The sequence below is a fragment of the Heterocephalus glaber genome, unplaced genomic scaffold, assembly GCF_053883595.1.
Source record: "Heterocephalus glaber isolate CG9 unplaced genomic scaffold, H.glaber_assembly_v1.0 deba00001761, whole genome shotgun sequence".
Taxonomy (NCBI): Eukaryota; Metazoa; Chordata; class Mammalia; order Rodentia; family Bathyergidae; genus Heterocephalus; species Heterocephalus glaber.
In genome coordinates, this window is record NW_028258458.1 from 3,585,383 (window position 1) to 3,605,851 (window position 20,469).

Here is a 20,469-nt window from a genome sequence, read left to right on the forward strand (position 1 = left end):
GCAGCGCTGTGCCCAGCTGCCGCTGCCCTCCCTGCGCGGGTGTAGTGTGGTCCAGGCCCCGCGGTCAGCTGGAGCCTGGGAAGGGGCTGGTTTGGCTGAGGTCCATGAGAAACGACTCAGACTGGTTTGTGCAAATGTTTTGTTTTTTTATTTCCACATTTATATCACAAGGTGTCCACTTACTGGACCAAATAGCAAAGTTGCTCCCTTCTGTGTCCTGAGAACACAGAAGTCTAGGTACTGTACATTCACTAAGGCTCCTTGTTTTTGCAAATCGCATTATGACAAATAACCATAAGGCAAACGAATCTAAAGGAATGGTTATGAGTGTTCCCAGCGCAGACAGGCTCCCTGCTCACCACAGCTCGGCTCAACGCGCCAGTAGCACCCGCACTTTCTCTGTGGAGTTTGGCTGGCTGTTGGGGGAGGCTCTAGAAAGGTGACATTTTCTAGGTATGTGCAGGAAGGGAAAAGAAAAGGGAGGAAGAGAGAAGAAGGTATTTGGCTGGTGGCTGGGCAGCTGAAAGGGGATGAAAATAAACTTGAGAAAACAAGTTTCTGCAGCATTTCTTTAAGAACGGGGTTCAACCGAAACCAGACAGAATGGGTGGGTGCCCCCGCGATGGAGTGTGGGTTAAGCCGGCCAGCCGGCCCACCCACCCGATGCCAGCGCTTGCAGACCGGGCTGGGCAGGGGCAGAGGCCAAGGCCAGCCCACCCGCCGTCTCACAGACACCGTGCCGAGCTCAGGAACAGAAAAGGCAAGAAGACATGAGATGCCTGCGTCTGTCACCATTAAAGGTAACCAACTCTCCCACCGCTGTCCCGTGCCTACCTGCAGCGGGGTTGCCGCCCGTACAGCTGGTTGCTATAGAGTTCTGAACTCCCTTGGCCGTCCTTCCTTCTGCGCGGTCCTTCCTTTGCAATCGTGTTAGTAAACCGGTAGCAGCATTTCACAAAAGAAGGAGCGTGTGGAGGGAAGGGCTGGGAGACCCCGCGCTCCTCCCCCTCCCGCCCAGGCCGCCCGCCCTGCAGGTTGGGAATGCATTTTGGGGCGCAGGCCCTCAGTCCAAGCAGACATAAGGCAGAACGTTCAACCTCCCGTCGTCGCCGTGTGGGTCGAGCGATATGCACTGCGTCCAGTCATACCAGTTACCCTGTGTGTCCTGACACCCGTTCACCCCCGGCCACTGGTCGGCCTGCAGTCGGTCCAGATCACCCTGCGTCACCTCGCGGCTCAGTCCCGGGAGGTCGGCGGGTGGCGCGTGGGGCACCAGCACGTGCGGCTGCCGGGCCCCTCGCCGCGTGCTCTCCTCCTGCCGCAGGTACTCGGCCATGAAGTGGTGTGCCCCTGGGGTCTGTGCGCCCGAGGACGATAGGAGGCTGCTCTGGCGGCTCAGGTATGACTGGATGATCTCATTGCGTGACAGCTCCTTCCAGTTTGTCTGCTCGAAGGGGCTCTGGAGGCTGGCCTTGGCCTCCTGCTTGTCCAGCTCTGTCCTGGGAGGCTGCTCCGTGTGCACGGGGCTGTCAGCCCGCATTGGCTCTTTCTGGGTCAGAGGTTTGATCTGTCTCGTCATGGGGTCAAAGGTGAGCTTGCGCTCTTTTAACCGGACAGGCTTGACACCCGCCTCAGCCACCTGCCCATCCAAGTTCACCGTGTAGTCGCGGGGCCGGTACCTCTTTTTCTTTCTACTGTCCGAGCCACCCGAGGAGGCTGCATCACTGTCCGCCTTGGAGGAGTCCGGGGAGAAGCCCGCCCGGGGCAGGTGGGGCTCGGTGGGGGACAGCCCAGCCTTGCAGCCCAGGCCTGCCAGCCGCTGGTGGCCCTCTGGCTGCTCCAGCCAACGCACCGGGCTCTCTGAACTGGGCAGCAGCTCCAGCCGCCGAACCGGGGGCGTGGACGGCTGGGCCAGTGGCGGCGGGGACGGCACCTGTGTGGCCTCGAGCACCAGGGGCCGTGGGGAGGGGCTGGGCACAGAGCCCTTGGGCGTGTACGGGCTCCGTTGGCGGGCAAAGGAACCCTCATGCCGTGAGTTCCGGGGGCTGAAGGAGCAGCGAGACGGCGCCCTGGGATGGGGGGGCCCAGAGGTCTCTTCTACCTTGGCCTGCAAGCAGGGCCCAGGGGGCTGGCCCAGGCCTGGGGAGCTGGGGTGTGGCCTCACAGCGTTCACAGGGACCTTGCCGCTGAGCTGGTCGTTCTCGACAGCCTCCAGGCGGCTGCCCTCAGAGCCCATGAGCCCACTGCCATCCAGGGGGCTGGAGAAGCTCTCCGGGCTCCCACTGATCCCGTTGGTGGGGAGTGGGGAGGAGTTGGGACCCAGGAGGTCGTGGCAAGCTTTGGAGACCTTGGGAGGCGGGCCAGGATGACCGAGGTCACGCTGGTCCCCTCGGCGCTTGCGGCTGCCCAACCTGTCCAGCCGGGGCCCTGGCAGCCTCTGGAGGTCATTGCGGTGCTTGAGGTCGGGGACACCCTTGGACACGCTGGCCCCGGCCTCCGGCCGGCAGTTGTGAGCGCCCCCGTTGGCCCCACGCAGTGCCACCTCATTCTGCTGCACAGGCTCGATGAGTTTCTGCCAGCTGCGCAGCAGCTTCTTGGCCCGCTTGGCGAGCTCCTCGTTCTTGGTTTTCTTGCGGACATCGTTGACGAGCTTCCCAAGTCGAGTCTCCTACAAACACACACACGTTTAGGTTGAGGCATCCCACCTTGGGCGGCCAAGCCGCTGGCTGCCCAGACTCAGCCCACACAGACTTCCCATGCCCTGTGCTGACACAAAGCCTCGAAGCCAGTCCTGGGCCACAGGTGGCTCTCAGCAGCACTGCCTCACGGCCTCCAGGGCCTGGAGGCACTGGGCCATTAGGGCCACTGCAAGGACAGGGGGGCACGCGTGGGGGACAGCGAACAGGACCCGCACAGCATGGGCAGAGCTGGCTGGGGCTCCCTCCTGTGAGGCGAGGAACCGGGCTGGGCCACAGTACTCACCTCCAGTGCCTCTTTGGTAATGGGGTATCTCTCCAGGCTGGAGATGACTTCCAGCACCGCCACCATGTTCCGGATCTGCAGGACAAGAGCCATGCGTCAGTTGGGCCTCGCCCTCCTCCCTGAAGCCTGGCAGCCTCGGGGCCCTGCTCCAAGCCTCCACCACACGTCTGCAATGGGACCCTCTCCTGACAGGCAAGCAGTTCTGCCTCAGCTTCCAGGGATGGGGGCTGAAGACCTAGCAGATGAAAGCACATCACTTCAGAGAAAAGATCAGTACAGAGTAAGCTGGTCAACTGGGTCACATAAGCAAGGGCTCTGGGGTCATCTGGACACACTAGGCACTGAGCAGGCATCGCTAAATGAGAGAAGACAGACCCCAGCAGATGCATGCAGACACACCTGGCTCTGGGCAGCAGAATGGCTAGCAGGGCCCTGGTGACAGCTCTGGCAGAGACCGGGCAGAGTCTGTGGTGCCGCCTGGCTGCAGCAGGCATCAGGACCAGGTGCACTGAATGCACAGGCAGAGCCAGTGTCTGGTGATACTGGCAGCCCTTCCCATAGCAGGCCCATAGGGCAGATGTTGCTGCCATCACACAGCACAGACGCAGAGACAGGACAGCAGGCCTCTGTCTCCGATGTCCCTACTGTGACCTCAGACCCTAGAAACCCCTGGCGGTCTGGTACTGGACAGATGCCAAGCAGCACCAGCCACGGTGACCAATACTGAAACACGGGTGATCACAGAGTGGAAGGGATCCACTGATAAGCTCAGGAAGAGCCCCATGCTGCAAGAGAGGAGCAAAGAGCAGACTGGGATGCATGCACTCACAGAAGACAGGGCTATGACCCCATGTATGCCAAGTACCATACCCCACTCAAAAACAGTCCCAGGCCCACCCGTGCAAGCTACACGCAGCATTGCTAGAAGACAACACAGTATCTCTGCAAACTTTCGACAGACACTCTACTGTGTAAGAAAAGCTGCTCACTGACAAGCAGAGCAGCTGTGCTCGGGATGCAGAGATGACCTCCAGATACCTGGACACACACTGCCGCCAGCTACCTGGCCAAGATCTGGTGCACAGTACAGAACTCCTGCCTGTTCGCAGCAGGCTGACCAGCTGCAGCCTGGTAAAGGCATGCACTGGGCACCTTACTCCCTGTGCGGGCACACAGGCAACAGCCTGCCCAGCCACGGCAGCATTTCCCTGGATACACACAGAGCACGCTTGGAACCTACAGCAAGGTGTGGCTGTGTGCCTCGCTGCTGCTCCATCAAGCATGCCACCAAGAGCCCAGGCCTGGACCTGCTCTGGCTCAGCTAAGCTCTCCAGGAGGCAGGCCCTACTCCCACTGTTACTACAAATAAGGCTGTGTTCACCACCCCGAGGTCGAGGGGCTGAAGCATGAACAGGTGCAGGGTATGGGCTCCAGGTCCCAACTTCCAAGTGGAGTAGAGTGGAGCAGGGCTGAGCCACACCCCCTCTGCAGTCTTGGTCCCTGTGGCTGCTGCAGCCCACCTGGGACTCTGGGCCAGGAGTCTGCTCCGGGTGCCCTGGGCTGGGACCAGGAGCCGGTAGGCTGTGCTCCTGGCCATGGGACTAGGGTCCCTGTGGCTCACTAGCTGTCACCCCCCCCCTTGCCGGCCACTGCCAGCTTCGGGAGGATGCTGCATCCCTCAGCTCAAGGCCCGCCTGCCCAAAGCGCTGCTCACACTGCAGCTCTCTGACCATGCTGGGACATGGGTTGTCTTGCCACCTCCAGTCTATCCCTCTGGTCCCCTCTGCTACGTCGGCACTCAGCTTAGCTCACAGTGCTGCTGGGTGGAGCACAGCGGTGAGCACAACTGAGTGGCCCTGAAGCCCTGGCTCCACTGTCCGGCAGGAGATGTGGCTGCCCAGTATGCACCACTCACAGGGAAGCCTGGGCAGCATGGGGGTCGGTCCCAAAGGAGTGACGAGGCCGAGCGCTCTACAGCCCTGGTCACGGCCCCAGTGGGCTCTGGGCTTGCCATGTGGCCTTGTCTCCACCCTGCGGCCGCCCCGACATATTTAGAGCCCTGGGCCCCCATGTGCCCCTGAATCAGCCGTCCTTGCACAGCACAATGCTGCCTGGGCCTGGCTGGCCTGGCGGCACAGAGTGTCCTCGTCCTTGGGCAGACACTGTCCTGCTCCCAGACGGGAGGGAGGAGGCAGAACACCTGGGCAAGCCCAAGGTCTGGCACGGAGCTGGTGCCTCAGGATGGCTGCTAACCGGTGGCCAGCAGCCAGCCTCCGGGAGCTGTGTGGGAGCAGGGGCACAGGGGCCAGCTGAGCTGGTGCCACGCGCCACAGCCCGCCTGGCTCTGCCCAGTCCTTGGGCTGCTCCTCATGCTTGTTGCATGACACACGCTTGGTCCCTGGCCCTGCTCTCAGAGCACGGCCTCGTTGCAGCCCTGGGGGCTGTTGTAGCCTCCTACCAAGAGCAAGAGCCTGGCACATCATAGCCCTTTGTCCCGGTGGGATTCATTCGCCCAGGCAAACAGCTTTGCCAACAGGAGCAGAGTCCCCCACCAGGGCCACAGCCATACATGCACCTATGGGCTCCTTCCAAGGACGTGGGGTCATGTGGTTTCCTTAGGTGAGTGGAGCCCAGTGTGACCTCCCCGTTGCCCAGTTGACTGTCCCTGCCCACTCATTTGCCCTCTTCACTGGAGGCAAATATTTGGCTGGCCCTGGAGCACCTGATGTGGTAGCATCTGCCCTGCACACAGGGATGCCAGAACATCTGCAGGGGGAGCAGCAAAGGTGTGTGGGGGCAGACCCTGAGGGGCTGCTCAAGGAAGCAGCTGGGAACCCCATAGTGGTCACCCCAAGGAGGTCAGGAAGCTACCAGGTGTGGACAGGTATGCACACGCAGTGATAGAAAGGATCCTGGAGCTTCACATGAACACTTTCACATCCCAGGGGCCACAACCAGGTACATATAGCCCCGTAGGAAGGGATGTCACTGCCAGCTTTCTGGACTCTCACAGACAACCCAAGCTGGGAGACCTGGGCTTTGGCCAGGGGCATCTCAGCCAGCAGAAGTACCGAGGAAGGGTGCCTGTGTTAGTCACCTGTCAGTTACTGGGACATAACGCCTGATACCTGCTACTTAATGGAGCAGAAGTTACTCGGGCTCATGGTTTCAGAGGTTTTGGTCCATGGCAGGCAGGCTCCAAAGTGGAAATGGGATGGCGCAAGGGCTGCTCATTTTATGGCTGACAGGAAGTAGAGAATAGGAAGAGCCTGGAGAGAGAGAGACATCCAGGTCACGCCTCAGTGACCTACAATTTCCTCCAACCAGGCCCCACCTTCAGCTACGGACTTATCCATGGATGAATCAACCAATGAGGTCAGAGCCCAAGATCCAGTCACTGGCTTCCCTGGCCCCACTGAACCTGGGGGCACTGGGGCTCAAGCCCCCAGTCTATCAGTCTGTGGGAGACACTTCACATTTAGACCACAGCAGGCACTGCTATCAGAGAATCCATGTGGCGGGCAGCCCAGCCATGTGCTGAAGGTGCGATGGGGCCCGATGGGGAAAATCAGGTCCCTGGGGGTGTGCCCTTCTTGAAGCAGGTATTGGGATCTTGGCCCGTCCTCTTTCTCTCTCTCTGCTTCCTGGCTCCCTTGAGTCGGGCACTTCCCTCCACCACGTACTTCTGCTGCCATGTACTATTTTAACACAGCACAAACACCGAGTCCAACAGGCCCACACCTCCAACCATATGCCGGAATCCACCTTTCCAGCTCTGCAGTGGACTCTCTGGGGACTTGGTTGTGGTATAGACAGGCTGAATAGCAGAATGCCTAGGGGATGCCTAGATACACACAGGGCAGGCAGGGGCAACACGTCCCACAGGACAGCTCTCGTGTGGGCACAGGGAGGCCCTCAGACAGCTGCCTCCTCCATCCCTGGTGTGGCCCAGCCAGTGCTCTCACGCAGCTCAGCTCACAGAGGGCAAGAAAGGGAAGGAAGTGGCCGGACCTGCGAGGATGAACCCCAAAGCAGCCTTGGCAGGAGTCTGGAGCCCAGTGTGTGACACCCACCCTGCTCAGCGGGCCGGGGCCTGACGGTCTCAGAATGCTTGCCTGCAGCAGGATGAGCGTAGTCAGCGTCACACCTCCCCACGGCCCTGTGCCTGAGCCCGCCTCCTGTGAGCAGTGCTGCTGTGTGGTCAGGCCGGCCACCCCCTAGACTGCCACCATTGGCCCTGCTTTGGGGCTGCTGGGCAAGAGCCCCAGCCTGATAATTTCTGTCCTACAGGGGATTTCCAGCCACAATCTGAAAGGAGGAACTGAGATACCAAACACGGCGTCCTGGAGCCCTCTCCTCTGCAGTACGGAGGTCCTGGGGCCTATGCAGCTGGTAAGCGGGGGAGTGTGGCTTTCCACCAGGCACGGCCTTCTGGTGCTTTACTAGCAGGGCACCAGCACCCTGCATACACACTGTCCCCAACCTGCCCCAGCAGGAAATGGACAGGTCACAGAGTGTTCATGAAGAGACACAGGGCCACACCGGATACTCACCAGGCTGCCTTTCCTCAGCATGCTCAAGAGCCATGGTCAGGGAGAACCCAGCCGGGCCACCAGCACAGGGGTTTTGGTCCACCACCAATACTCAGCCCACCCGATGTGATAGCAGTCATCCAGCACCCACCCCACCCAGGCAGTGCAGCTCCCACAACCCAGGAGCCTACCTGGACCCACTGTCTGGGTCAAAGTGGGTCAGCAGCCCCCAGTGGGGCCCTAGCAGTACAGCCTCTGTCAAAACTGGATCATTTTTAAAAGAGACAATGTGGATGTTGTCATCATTAAAAAAAAAAAAAAAAAAGCAGAATGGTCTAGACAAGAATTTACAAAACTGCTTAGCTCAAACAACTTTGGAAGTGTTCATCTGCGAGCAAGCTGTCCTTCCCAACCCAAACACACACAGACGGCTCCAGAAGCCAGCAGTCTGTGCGCCTTCAGTGTACAGAGCCTTCCAACGCACCCCCAGCTGAATCACCCAGCACCACACAGCCCCGCAATGCGCACCCGTGTGTGCTTGTGTGCACACACGTGGAGACCGCCATGAATGAGATGAGCGGGGGTGAGTGCGTGCCTCCCTGCTTGCCTGCAGGTTGGTCCCAGCTGCACCACTTCCAGCCAGAGCGAGTCTCCCTGCTGCTGGCTGCTCCACACATGTCCCCGGCAGCTGTCTTGTTCCCTACTTGCAGCAGAGGTGGCCCACGCCAGAGGCCAGGCACACAGGCAGGAGCAAGGAAGCTCCCTTGGGCAGGCGCCACCAGCGCTTTCTGGGCTCAGCCTCGTGTGGCTGCTGAGCTCTGCATGCTAAAGGCTCCTTCTTCACCTGGGCCCTGGGGGAGCCTCACACCCACAGGGGCGTAGTTTCCCCCTCTGTTTCTCAGTAGAAGAACGCTGCTGTGGCAGGCCACCCCCAGCCACCGCGTGCAGAAGTACTTCCTCACCAGCGGGACCACCTGCTCCCACCAGCAGCCAGCCATGAGGGGGCCAGGGTCTTGCACTCACGGCCTCTGCAGACTGTGATGTGCCCAGGAGGCAGCAGGTGGAGCTGAGTGTACACCACGGACAGCCAGGAGGAGGAATCCAGGGGTCTGCACACGGGGACAGCAACCCATGGCAAGCGAGGTTCATGGACAGGACGGGGCACAGAGGCAGCACATGCTCCACAGCCACCCCCCAAACTGCCATCCTCTTCCTTTGACTGTAGGCCTCAGCAGCTTTTCCTCACCAAACTGCCAACCCAAGTGCCCTGGTGGACTTAACAGTTCTTGTAATTCAGTCCCTTTGGGATGCACAAGACTCCCAAAATGTCTTTGCAAATCAGCTCATTCCCATGCAAGCATACAGGACTAGAGAGCTGGACAGTCAGCAGAGCTTTCCATTTCTGCCATAAAGGCCCCAGATGGATTCCAGTGACTGTCTGAGGACAGCAGGCTGGGTGAGAGTTTCTCCTCAGAAAAGCCCCTGACAATGCTAGCTACAGGAGACTAGAAATGGCCCACTGGGTGGGGAGGGGCACGAAGTGCCTGGTCCACACCTCCCAGGGAGACAAGTGATCCGCAGCAAGAACGAGCCAACTCTCTAGGAAGTGAGCGGGAGCAACCTCCAGGAGACAGCCAGGTGACGGCGGTGAGGCTGGCGACAGCACACCTGCACCTCCACCTGGGAGAACCAGGTAGGGGCTGGGGCCATAAGGTTAGGATGGGGAGGACAAAGCCACAGTGAGGTTACCCAGCTGGTCTCCTGTCCTGGCCCACTGTAATGCAAGCAAGACCAGGCACCAACCAGAGGCTGGGGAATCACGAGATGATGCCTGGAGCTCCTGAATGGCATGGTATCTGACCCCCATCCCAGGTGACTGTGCCTAGATCCATGTCCCCGGCAGCTCTCTGGTCATTCCTAGAGGCAGCCTCCATGGCCCATGGAGAGGAGACCAAAGGAGAGAGACCTGCCTGCCTGCCTAGGTGTCCTGTGTCCTGGAACCTGAGACCAGTCACCAAATGCTTCCTGAGCACTGACCGCAGGCAGGGCTCCACCAGCCCCAGGCCCTGGATCCTCGGATGGGCCTTATGGTGTGGGTCCCAAGTAGCAGAGACACAGCCCCACCGAGGCCCTCCTGTGGGCTGCTGGGAAGCAACAGCAGGACACAGCCAAGCCTGTGACCACACCACAAGGGAAACCCAGGTCGCCCAGGCAAGCAGCAAGGGGTCAGCGTGTTAGACATGCAGTGACAGGCACTGTCTGCGGTCCTCACTCATGGGCATGCCTCATGGGGTCACCAACTCTGTTCTTCTGAGCCGAGGGGACAGGGAAAGCTAACCGGGATGGGGCCTACCCTGGTGAAGTCCCTTGGCAAATCTGAGGGAGGCAGCCTGGGGCTCTAGTGCACATTTCAGGACAGGGGTCTCCCAGACAAACAAACCCAGCCAGGTGTGAGAGGTGCCCCCAGCCAGCAGCGGGGACTTGGCAAGACAGCCCGAGCCCCAGCCTCACCTCCCTCGGCAACTAGGTGGGGATGGTGACCGGAGCTCCTGCAGGCCTCCCGGGTGAGTGGCCAGCACACACGTGGCCAAGGTCAGTGTCCAGGGTCCAGGGCACTGCAGGTGCCAGCCACCACAGGACTGCACCAGGGGGGCTCGGCCCTGCACCCACAGTTCCTGGGCTTTGCGGGAGTGAGGAACAGTGCCGGATGCAGGGATCTTCCTAGCAGGTGTTCCTGCAATAGAGGCCACCATGGGGCAGCCAAGGCCACTGTCACGCAGGGCACAAGAGGGTGGACACTCGCTCCAACCCAGCACTTCCACCGCAGGCTGGTGCCAACAGAAACACAAGCACCCCCACCCTCAGGGTGTGCACCTCAGCCTGGGAGGGGTGGGCCACTGATGGGCCAACGAGACGAGCTGCTGCACACAGCACCAAGGGGACATCACCCTGCTGGTGTCAGGGAAAAAGCTGATCAAAGAGCACATCGAGAACTGGATCACAATCTCACAAGCAAGACGTCCTCAATGGTGACAGTGGCGAGGGCAGTGGGAAGAGTGACAAAGAACACACTGGCTTCCGGGTACAATCTAGGGTTCCTGCAGGACATTCACCTCACAACATTCACTCCATTGGCAAGCTCAGGGCCTGGATGCTTTTCTGGTGGGTGTGGTGTAGCTGAGTGGCCCCTCATCCCCATGCAGCCCAGCCCCAGGGCAGTGTCAGTGGCCCCAGGCTGGCCAAGACCGTGACACTGGCGCACTGCACCTCCTGGGACACGCAGCCACACAGCCCCAGGGTGGCAGGGGCGCTCTGATGGTTCCTTGGAAGGAGCAACTGGTAAGTTACTGGAGAAGCAGGAGGCGGTGCATGACAGACAGTGAGGACGAGGAGTGGAGGAGGAAAACCTGCAGGTGTGCACAGTGAACTCGATCCCTGGAGAAGGAAACCAGAAGTTTCAGTGGACAGACAGGTAACATGGAAAGCAATGTCCCTGGCCCTGGCAAGACGCCCAGCAGGCCAGACCAGAGACCCATCGTCCAGCAGACCAGAATGGGCTTGTGCATCTATAAGGACTCTCAGCACATGGTATGCTCCTTCCTAGCCCTGACACTGAGCGGGTGGCTCTCCCTGAGACAGCCAGGCCTCGAGCTCGCCACCTTCGTGCTTCCACGCTGCCCCCCACCCCCATCAGGCAGCCTCTGAAACCCACAGCACCCTGAGAGGGCAGGAGGTCGAGAGGCTGCCTCCACTAGGAGCAGCCAGACAGTCTCTGGAAAACCTTCCAGGATCTACACAAAAGCTTACAATAATCGAGTTTAGCAAAGGGGCAGGATACAGGATAAATACATAAAATTCTACTGTATTTCCATATACAAGCCGCAAACATTCAGAAATTGATATTTTTTTTTGAGACAGGGTCTCTAAGTAGCTCAGGCTGGCTCATGGAGATCCTCCTGCCTCAGCCCCCCAAGTGCTGGGAATTATAGATGTGTGCCACTACACCCAGCTAGAAATTGAAATTTAAAAAACCCATCCCATTTATAACAGCAATTACAAAATATGAAGGAGAGGGCTGGGGATTTAGCTCAATGGTTCCACTGCCTGGCTCGCAAGCGCAAGGACCTGAGTTCAATCCCCGGTACCAAAAAAAAATAAGAATCAACAAAATATGAAGGAGGGATAAATGCAACCAAAGACACATGAGCTCTAACTACTGGAAACTCAACTACGGAGGAGAGAAAGTGAAGGAGACTCCAATAAATGGGCAGATACACCATGCAACAGACCAGGACTCGGCATCATTAAAGTGCCAATTCTGCCTCCCTCTGAACCATAGACTCAATGCGATCCCAATCAAAATTCCAAGTGGATCTTCTGGAGAAAGTGCCAAGTTGATTCTAAAAGTTACGTGGAAATACAATGCTCTTAGAATAGCCAAAGAAATTTTTAAAAAGAAAGTTGGAAGATCTGATTAGATTATCTGATTCCAATACTTATTTAATCAAGACAGTGTGGTACTGGAGCAGAAACAGACAAATGGGTCAGTGGAGCAGAAAAGAGGACCCGTTAACAGAACCCCACGTACAGACTAAACACAGGCAGCTCAATGGGGACCAGTGCTCCTTCAACAGACAGTGCTGTGTCCACTCAACTGCCACATGTCAAAACCAAAACAAAACCACACAACAGCAGAAAAGACAATCAACTAAACAAACAAAATGCTATTTCCCCAACCGCACAACATATGTAAACAACACAAAATGTATCACAAAAAATACAAGCACTAAAACTACAGAACAGCTAGAAGAAAGGAAAAAAGGAGAACCTTAGTAAGCTTGGGTTTGACGAAGACCTTTAAAACAAAAAACAAAAAGCACAAACTACAGAGAAAAAAAAATAGGTTTCATTAAAATTTTTTAAATCCTACGGGGCCGGGAATTCAGCTCAGCGGCACCGCAACTGAGTCCCAAGCACGAGGTCCTGAGTTCAATCCCCAGTCCCAGAAAAAAAAATCCTAGCCAGGCATGGTGTCACGTCTGTTATCCTAGCCATTCGGGAGGCTGAGGCTGTTGGATCACTGCAAGTTTGAGGCCAGCCTGGGATACACAGTAAGACCCTGTCTCAAAAAACAAAACAAGGGCCAGGGATTTAGCTCAGTGGTACCACCCCTGCCTTGCAAGTGCAAGGTCCGGAGTTCGATCCCCGGTACCAAAAAAAGACAAAAAAAAAATTGAAATTAAATTTAAAAACTTTTCTCTTTAAAAGACTAAATGTATAAATATGAAAAGGCAAGCCACGAACTGGGAAAAATACATGCAAATAGTATACCAAAGAAAGAACTTTTATCTAGGTTACATAAAGAACTTTCACTTTATTAATTTGATGAAGAGGGGAAGAACAGGCAAAGGATTTGAGTGTCCACTCAGACCTTACACCCTAAAAGAGACAAGGACCACAAACACACACTTGAAGAGATGCTCAAAGCCGGTAGTCATCTGGAAAATGAAAAGTCAAACTACTGAGAGCAGCACATCCCTTCTAGAATGGTTAAAACTAAAAAGGCTGATCATAGTAAGTGCTAACAAGGGTGTGAAGCAACTAGAACCTTCATACCCTGCCGGGGGGACCATAAAACAGTACAATCAATCACCTTGGAAGATATTCGGCAGATTCTTAACCCAAAAGCTTGATCAACATATGAACAGACAACCTACAGTATGTAAAATGGAACACTACTCAGCAATGAAAAAGGAACCACAAGGACACACTATTAACCTATATGAATTTCAAAATCAATACACTAAATGAAAGAGGCCAGACCAAAAGAAAATTGGGAGTACTTATTGCCTAACTCTGCCAAGTTCTAAAAAAGGCAAACTAAACTACAGTGACAGAGAGTAGTAGACTGGAGGGGGAGAGACTACCAAAGGCAAGAGGAAATTTCTGGAAAAGACCCATTCATTTAACTTGATGGTGATGATGGCATTCAGGTATATCTATAGGTCAAAATTTATCAAACTGTATGTCAGCCATGCTTTAATAAAACTATAGAAATCAGTGCAGGCAGGGAACAGATGCAACAAGTTTCAACAAAAACTAGGTGAGGCTGTTAGGAAGGCGCTCCACCCCCACACTGGGGAGGAGGAGGGGACCCCTGGGGAATCCCCCCCCCCCCCGCCGCCAGATAATGTGAACTGAGGACCCAGCAACCATGCAACAACGCCACACTCTCCATCACAGACTAGGCTCCGCCAGCTTTTCTTTCTGGAACATTCTGCGTGTCCCCTCAACACCTGTGCACTGGACGGATTGCCCATCCCAACTGCAGGTCTGAAAAGCTGGTCCCTGGCTTCAGGCCAGTCCAGCCTTAGAAGACGACCTGGAGCCGAAGGTAGACACCAGGGCCGGGCCTTCCAGGTTAGACAAAACAAGCCCAAGTTACAGATACTCACCTTGGTGCACCTGTGGGGTTTTGTCAGACTTCAATGCGAGACCCAGGAGAGGGAACCACCTTCCTGTCACCACAGAAGAGGGTAACCACAAATACCTGCACAAGGTGCGCTCTCCCCAAAACGCTCAGAGTCCCTGCAGCCACAGCCTGCATGCACCCTCCTGCTATTAAGGGGGACCCTGCTCTCTCAGGCTGCCTGGATTCCTGCTGTTGGAATGAAGCTCGGGGTGACTGAGAGCTCCCCAATGGCCAGCCTCAAGTCTCCCTATTCTCTATGCATGGCCCAGACACAGCAGCATCACTGGGGGCTGCTAGGAAACGAACCATCTCCCCCAGACCTCCAAAATCAGCAACTGCTTTTGGATGAGCCCTCAGGAGGCCCACACACCCAGAGGAGACAGACACTGCAAGGCCATGGACACTTCCTTTAGGGGCCGGCTGGATCCACAGCCGGCTTGGTAGTGTTGCCCCAGCACCCCCTGCACTCTGCTTTCCACAATCCGGTGCCCCTCCCAAGTGCGACTGCATCGAATCCCCAGGACAACTCTACAGCCAGAGGCAGAGTGATATGCTCAAACGCACAGGCAGGCTGCCGGACAATGTAGGGCCCATGTGCCATCCCACAGAGCTGGTCCGACTCTGGAGCCCATTTGTCCCACACAGCTCAGAGGATGCCGCTCCTGAAGGTGCTGTGACAGGGTTGAAGAATCACGATAGAATGAAAGACAGGAAGGTCATGCCAGTGGGACCTGCGCACCATGGACTGCAACACCTGGCAGGCCCTCTCAGATGTTAGTCACTCGCCTCTCCCAGAGACCCAGGAGCCCACGGCCCCACTGCCGTCCTACCACACAGCACAGGAGCTTGTCACCTCTTAGCCTGGTTCCACCTCAGGGGCAGTCACCAGAGCTCCCAGCCAGAAAGACACCACCCCACTCCTGAACCCGAAACCAGTGCTCCCGAGAGCACTCCAAGGCAGCTCCAGCGAGGAGGACCAGAGTGGCCTCTGTTGGCTGGCCAGGTCCTCAACCGCAACGCTGGGGGCATTTTCCCAGGGGGGCCTGCCTTCGGGCCAGTCAACTGCCTCACGAACCACACTGCCTTGCAACACAACTCTTCAAAGCATGGCAGCTGTTGGGATTTCACTAGATCTTTCCTTTTTAAAACACAAGACAACTAAAATCTCCATCCATAAATCTGCTCATGGAACGTGAAGTCTGCCTGGCATGGCTGGTACCCACACTGCACTGCCCAACCACATACAGCACCAGGCACATGACCTGGCACCGGTAAACCACCTGAGGTGAAGGCACCTACCCGGAAGGGCTGGCAATCGCACCGGCACCCTTTCTCACAGGTGTGCACCAGGCAGGGCCAGGCCACAACTTGGACGTTGCAGGCAGCCATCAGAGGCTGGCCTTCCCAGCAAAGGGGTTCCATGGATGCTCAGAGCCCTACTCGTGGCTCTGTCCTCCTGACCTACACACTAGCAGCAACCTGACTGTCCTCTGTCCACAGCCTGTGGTTCACCCCCCAGGTGCAAAGACCTAAGTTTTGTTCACTGTCACCTCAGAAGTGCCTAGAACAGTGGCAGGCATCCGGATAGGGACTGGTGCTAGCTGGTGCATGGGCAGATGGATGCAGCCCTGTCTTGCTGTCCCTGGCTTTGCAGATGTCTGGAGGTCCTCTTCTGCAGCAAGTACGGGTCCACAGTCACCAAGCCAGCAGCTGGAAAGCAAGCACACTGCCCACTGCCAGGTGCTCCCCTGGGCTGGGACACAGGGGCCGCCCCTCACCCCACCAGGCTGGGCCGAGGGCAGTTTCCACCAGACTCCAGGCAAGCCATCTGCTCAGCAAGGCTGAGTGGCTTTTGGAGAGCATTCCTTCTCAAAGCAGTGGCCCTGGAAGTTGCCATGCCACAAAAATTTTCTTCAACTTACTCTCTTGGCAGCTCTGAAATTATTCCAGAGATTACGTAAGGAGGAAGAAAGAAGCCATGGGAGTTTTGCAAAGCCAGCCACTAGACCAACATGAAAGCCAAGTACCAAAGCCATGTGGTGGCTTGGCGACAGGATGACCTGAAAGGTGGATGAGTAGAGGGCAGGGCAGGATGAGTAAAGGCCTGCGCCATCCAGTGGCTAGGGTAGCGATGACGAACCTTTCAGAGCTTTCAATGATATAAAGAGCCCACTGCGCCATGTATGTCATACGTTCACCACCACTGGGCTTAAGGGAAGGGCACAGTGGAGGACATCACAGCTCTCTAGGTCACTTGTGCTAAGAGTGGAAGGAACTACTTCCTCCCCATCTTCCCCAAGGGGCGGGGATACCTGGGTGGCCTTGACCCCGCCAACAGTGACTGGGCTGGACTGGACCCCACCAGCACTTCCTACTCTGGCCCTGAACCACCTGCATCCCACAAGAGGGGAAGGGGCAGCAAAACCACCCTGAAGGCCAGGACTTGGGATCTCAGCCCTCAAGTGTCCAAGCCAAGGCAGGCTCCGAGTGGGTTCCAGGAGAAGCAGAGCTGTGGCCTGGAGAGGTAGCCACATGGCGACAGAGAAGATTCCCTTTTCACTGTGCTTCCTCCTACAGGTCTCTGCCTCGTGATACTTCCTCAGTATCTGAAATCCTTTATTAAAACATGTTTCTTTATGTCTGCATTTTCCCACCTTCCAGAGAGGTGGTGTCACACACAACTGGCGACTGAGCGACTAAGAGCAGGAAAAGGAACACACATTTCATGACACCTACAGCAGATTAGAGAGGGAAAGCTGGCTCTGGTGCCTACTTCCTGTCACCACACCAGACAGCTCTGCCCAGGCAACTTGTGACCAAAGCTGGGTCCCATCAGGCCCGCCTCAGCCGCGCCTGGGAGCACCTCCAGCCCAAGCTCAGGCCCTTCTTCCCCTGTGCTCTTCTCAGCTCTGCCGGGCGGTCCCTTCTCAGACACTCAACTCCGCGGCGGGTCCACAAGCACCCCCCCAACCCACCGCACATACAGCCACCCCCACCCCAGGCCCGAGGCGGTCTTCTGTGGGGCCTGCCTCAACCCCATGGCCACATGACACGAGCACAGCTGCTCTGTGGTATCCCGGCTTTCTAAGCAGCAGCAGGCACACCCCAACAGAGCGCTGGCCCAACACACGGCCGCCCACCCGGCCCCTAGGCCTTCCTCTCCTCTGAGGAGACAGGAGCCCCGTCACTGTCCATGTGTGGCCTGAGCCCCAACAGCTCCGGGGACGCAGAGACCACAGCCGTCCCTAGCAGATCCCGGAGCAGAGACTGACACCCAGGTCTGACCCACAGGCCCAGCTCAGCGGAGAACCAACGGGGAAACAACCCCGCCCCTTCCGCCGAGTGATCTTCCCACACTGGTGCAGCAAGTCACACAGATGCCATACAGCAGACACTGCTCGGCCCACTTACCGCTCCTTCCTGGGGCCGCATCACCTGCATCAGGACCCTGGGAACATGGAGTCCTCTGTTGCAGCTGCCAGCACCACTGCGGCCCTCTCCCAGGGCAGGGCACTCCACTTCTCTGCAGGTCCCGTTCTGCAGCCCAGAGTGGAACGCACACTCTCACACTGACTTTCTTCTCTCACTGCTTCCTCAGGAATCATTTCTGTAGGGCTCAGCAGATCCTGAGAATCCAAGCCCTTTGCTGGCAACTGGTACTGCTCTTCCTTCTCAGCTTGCCCAGGCCCTGGCCCCACCAGGGGAGGAGGACAGGACTCTGCCAAGATCCCAGGGAGGCAAAGAGCCACCACCTGGCACATCAGGATACTCTCCTGACCCTATCGTGTGTCCCTTGACATGGCACAGGTATGGCAAGTGTCTCTGAATGTGAACACCTGCAGGGGGAGGACAGGCACAGACACTGATATACATGCTGCCCACACCGCGACTGAAGCCTCAACCATGGAGAGCACAAGGGCACCTGCTCACAGGGCCCCAGAGAGCAGGCTGCCTCCCCCACCACTCCAACTCGGAGCTGCCGGTACTGCACCTAGGGAGGGTGACAACTCCTCTGCAGGGACGTATGTGAGGGCAGAGGTTCCAGGTGTTTGGGATTTGGACTGGGCCCTCCAGTCTAAGTATCTCTCCTGTATCATCCCTAACCCTTCCAAAAAGGAGAGGGGTGACACAACCAGAGGACCTCTCCTTGCCCTGGGCGGAACGAGGCTCCAAATGGGGCTCTATGGCTTGCTGTCCTCTGTCCCTTCACTCCCCTACATGTCTGTGCTGCAGCCTCAATCTGCAATCAGACAGCCACAAGATGAGCCATGCTTCACTTCCCCCACTTCAGGGGCAGCACTTGAAACTCAGGGAAGGGCTCCCCCAGGGCCAAATCCAGTGGGCAGGACCTGAGCCCTGGGCCCTGAGGGTCTGGCCCCATCTCAGGGCTCCCCCGCTGCTCTGCTTCGCACTGCATCCCGGCATGACGCATGACGTAGCCTAAGCTCCTCTGGTAGTACCTTGTCCAGGCAGGCAACTGGCTGGTACTGATCGTTGTTTGCCACTGTCCTTCCTGTGTAACATTCAAGACAGCCATTGGAACACCCAGCCAAGCTGCCCTGCCTCGGCAGAAAGGTAAGGTGATTTTCAAAGATGAGCGCAGTAAAACAAGCACACACCCTCACCACCCCAAGGCGCCCTCTCCCACCCTGGTTCCTAGCATCGAGGGACTGCCGCCTGGGGTTTCTCAGCCACAGTCGCCCCACGCTCCCACCACGTCACATGATCCTTTGCCAGGACGTCTGTAACTGGCTCCCTTAGAGCTGCCAGAGCCTAGGCTTGGCATGGTCCCCCAAGGGCTCTGGGGACATGAGAGCAATGCCCCTGGCCTGCTTCCAAATGTAACCTATCGTCCTCATAGGCACAGCAGCATGGTCTGGTGGCACAGTCTGTCTGCCCCATCCATGATCTGGAACCTCAACACAGCAAATAAAACCCACAGCATCTGTACCCAGTGAGAAGTTGTGTCAGTGCCTGCTCTGCACCCACACACCCTCCTTGGCCTGCTGGGCTGGACCCAGCACAGTGCCTGACAACCCTCTGCTGCTCTGTCCTGCCACGCCGGCACCGCGAGGCTTCACTTCTGGCACCTGCGCATCGGGCACACTGTGCTGTGCCCGTTGTCTGTAACAGGCTTCAGAACAGACTGTCACGGAGAAAATGTGCTGTAAGGACACAAGAATCAGATACAGAGAGGCCAGCAGTCACAGAGAAACGGGACAATCCTGCTGCACAGAAATCCAAAGGCAACAGGAAACAAGACAAGTCATAAAAAGCATGGTACATTTATGGGGAGACAAAACAGACCAAATTCCGGATTGCACTCACACTCCTCAAGCCTCCCCATGGAACACACACCCCAGTCAGTTCCTGGAGCGGCCCCAAACATCCCCAGAATCCCAGGCAGAGATCTCTGTCAGGACAGGTTCCCAGTACCACCAGACCATTTCCTCTTACTCCCCTCGAAATCCCTTCCATTTTACTCTTGTCCTAAGCAAGAGTATCTGGGCTTGGATGATATTTGACAGGACCTATTTTTTTTCCTATGACCCATTAAGATAAACACACAGTTATCAAAATAAAATGGGTACCCCTCCAAGCCTGTAATGTGCTTTTCCGTGGCAGGAAATACTGTTCCCCTCACCCCCACCCCCACCCTGGGGCCCTGCAAATCACAGCAGGATCTCATACCTTTCACAAAAGGCACACTGTGAACATGACCCAGGCATCTTGGGGAGACAGAGGCCTAGTACCAAGCGGCAGTGGAAGGAAGTGCAAGACACTGCTCTCCTAAGTCCCCCCTCTTTTTTATTTTTTAATTAATTAATTAATTAATTTTTTTGGTACCAGGCATCGAACTCAGGTCCTTGCGCTTGCGCACCAGGCGGCGAAACCACTGAGCTAAATCCCCAGCCCCCCTCCTTTTTTAAAAATTAAATCCCCGAGGGCCAGGAATTTAGCTCAGTGGTTCCACTGCCTGCCTTGCAAGTGCAAGGTCCTAAATTCGATCCCCGGTACCAAAAAGAAAAAAGAAAAAAAATTAAATCCCTGAGCCATACATAAAAGGCGCAGAGTAGCCAGGAAGAGGCCTGAGGCATTGCTGCCCTCCTACTCAGCACTCTCACCCTCCAGGGCCTTCCAGCAGAGGAGACAGGCAGAAGGTCCTAGGGTCAGAAGCACAGGCACACACAGCATGGGTCAGGGGAGGGAGAAGCAGCAGAGGCAAGCATGCTGGCGACAGAGAGGAGGCCGGGCGAAAGCTGGGGTTCCCTAGCAGATCACAGTGAGGGAGACGTGGTGAGAGGGGCTGCAGATCCAGTCACCTGAGGAGCACCCTGATTCCCTCAGACCAACCCCTCCTGCCCACCAGAGCCGACTCCCAGCCGTACCTCATCGCTGGCCGGGGGCCAGAGCAAGGCTTCCTCCAAGCACCTTGGCTGTGCAGGAGGAGCTACTTCCCCTCCCCGGTGCCGTGGGTCTCAT

General features: G+C 57.0%; 1 protein-coding gene across 4 annotated transcripts in view; it reads right to left on the reverse strand.

Annotated features, from left to right (window-relative positions):
• The window catches only part of Med26 (mediator complex subunit 26), a 43,728-nt gene that overhangs the window by 1,162 nt on the left and 22,097 nt on the right, over positions 1–20,469 (reverse strand). For 2 of the 4 annotated variants that reach the window (XR_015447603.1, XR_015447604.1), the window contains exons 2-3: positions 2,983–3,057; positions 835–2,668 (exon numbers count right to left, since the gene is read on the reverse strand). Coding sequence is in view for 2 of the 4 variants with exons in the window: in XM_004873270.3 (XP_004873327.1) it covers positions 1,064–2,668; positions 2,983–3,057 (1,680 nt within the window). In the remaining 2 variants the exon portion in view is untranslated. Of the gene's footprint in view, positions 1–125; positions 2,669–2,982; positions 3,058–6,110; positions 16,947–20,469 lie in introns of those variants that run through there. The other 2 variants (XM_087201924.1, XM_004873270.3) reach the window with 2 other exon arrangements.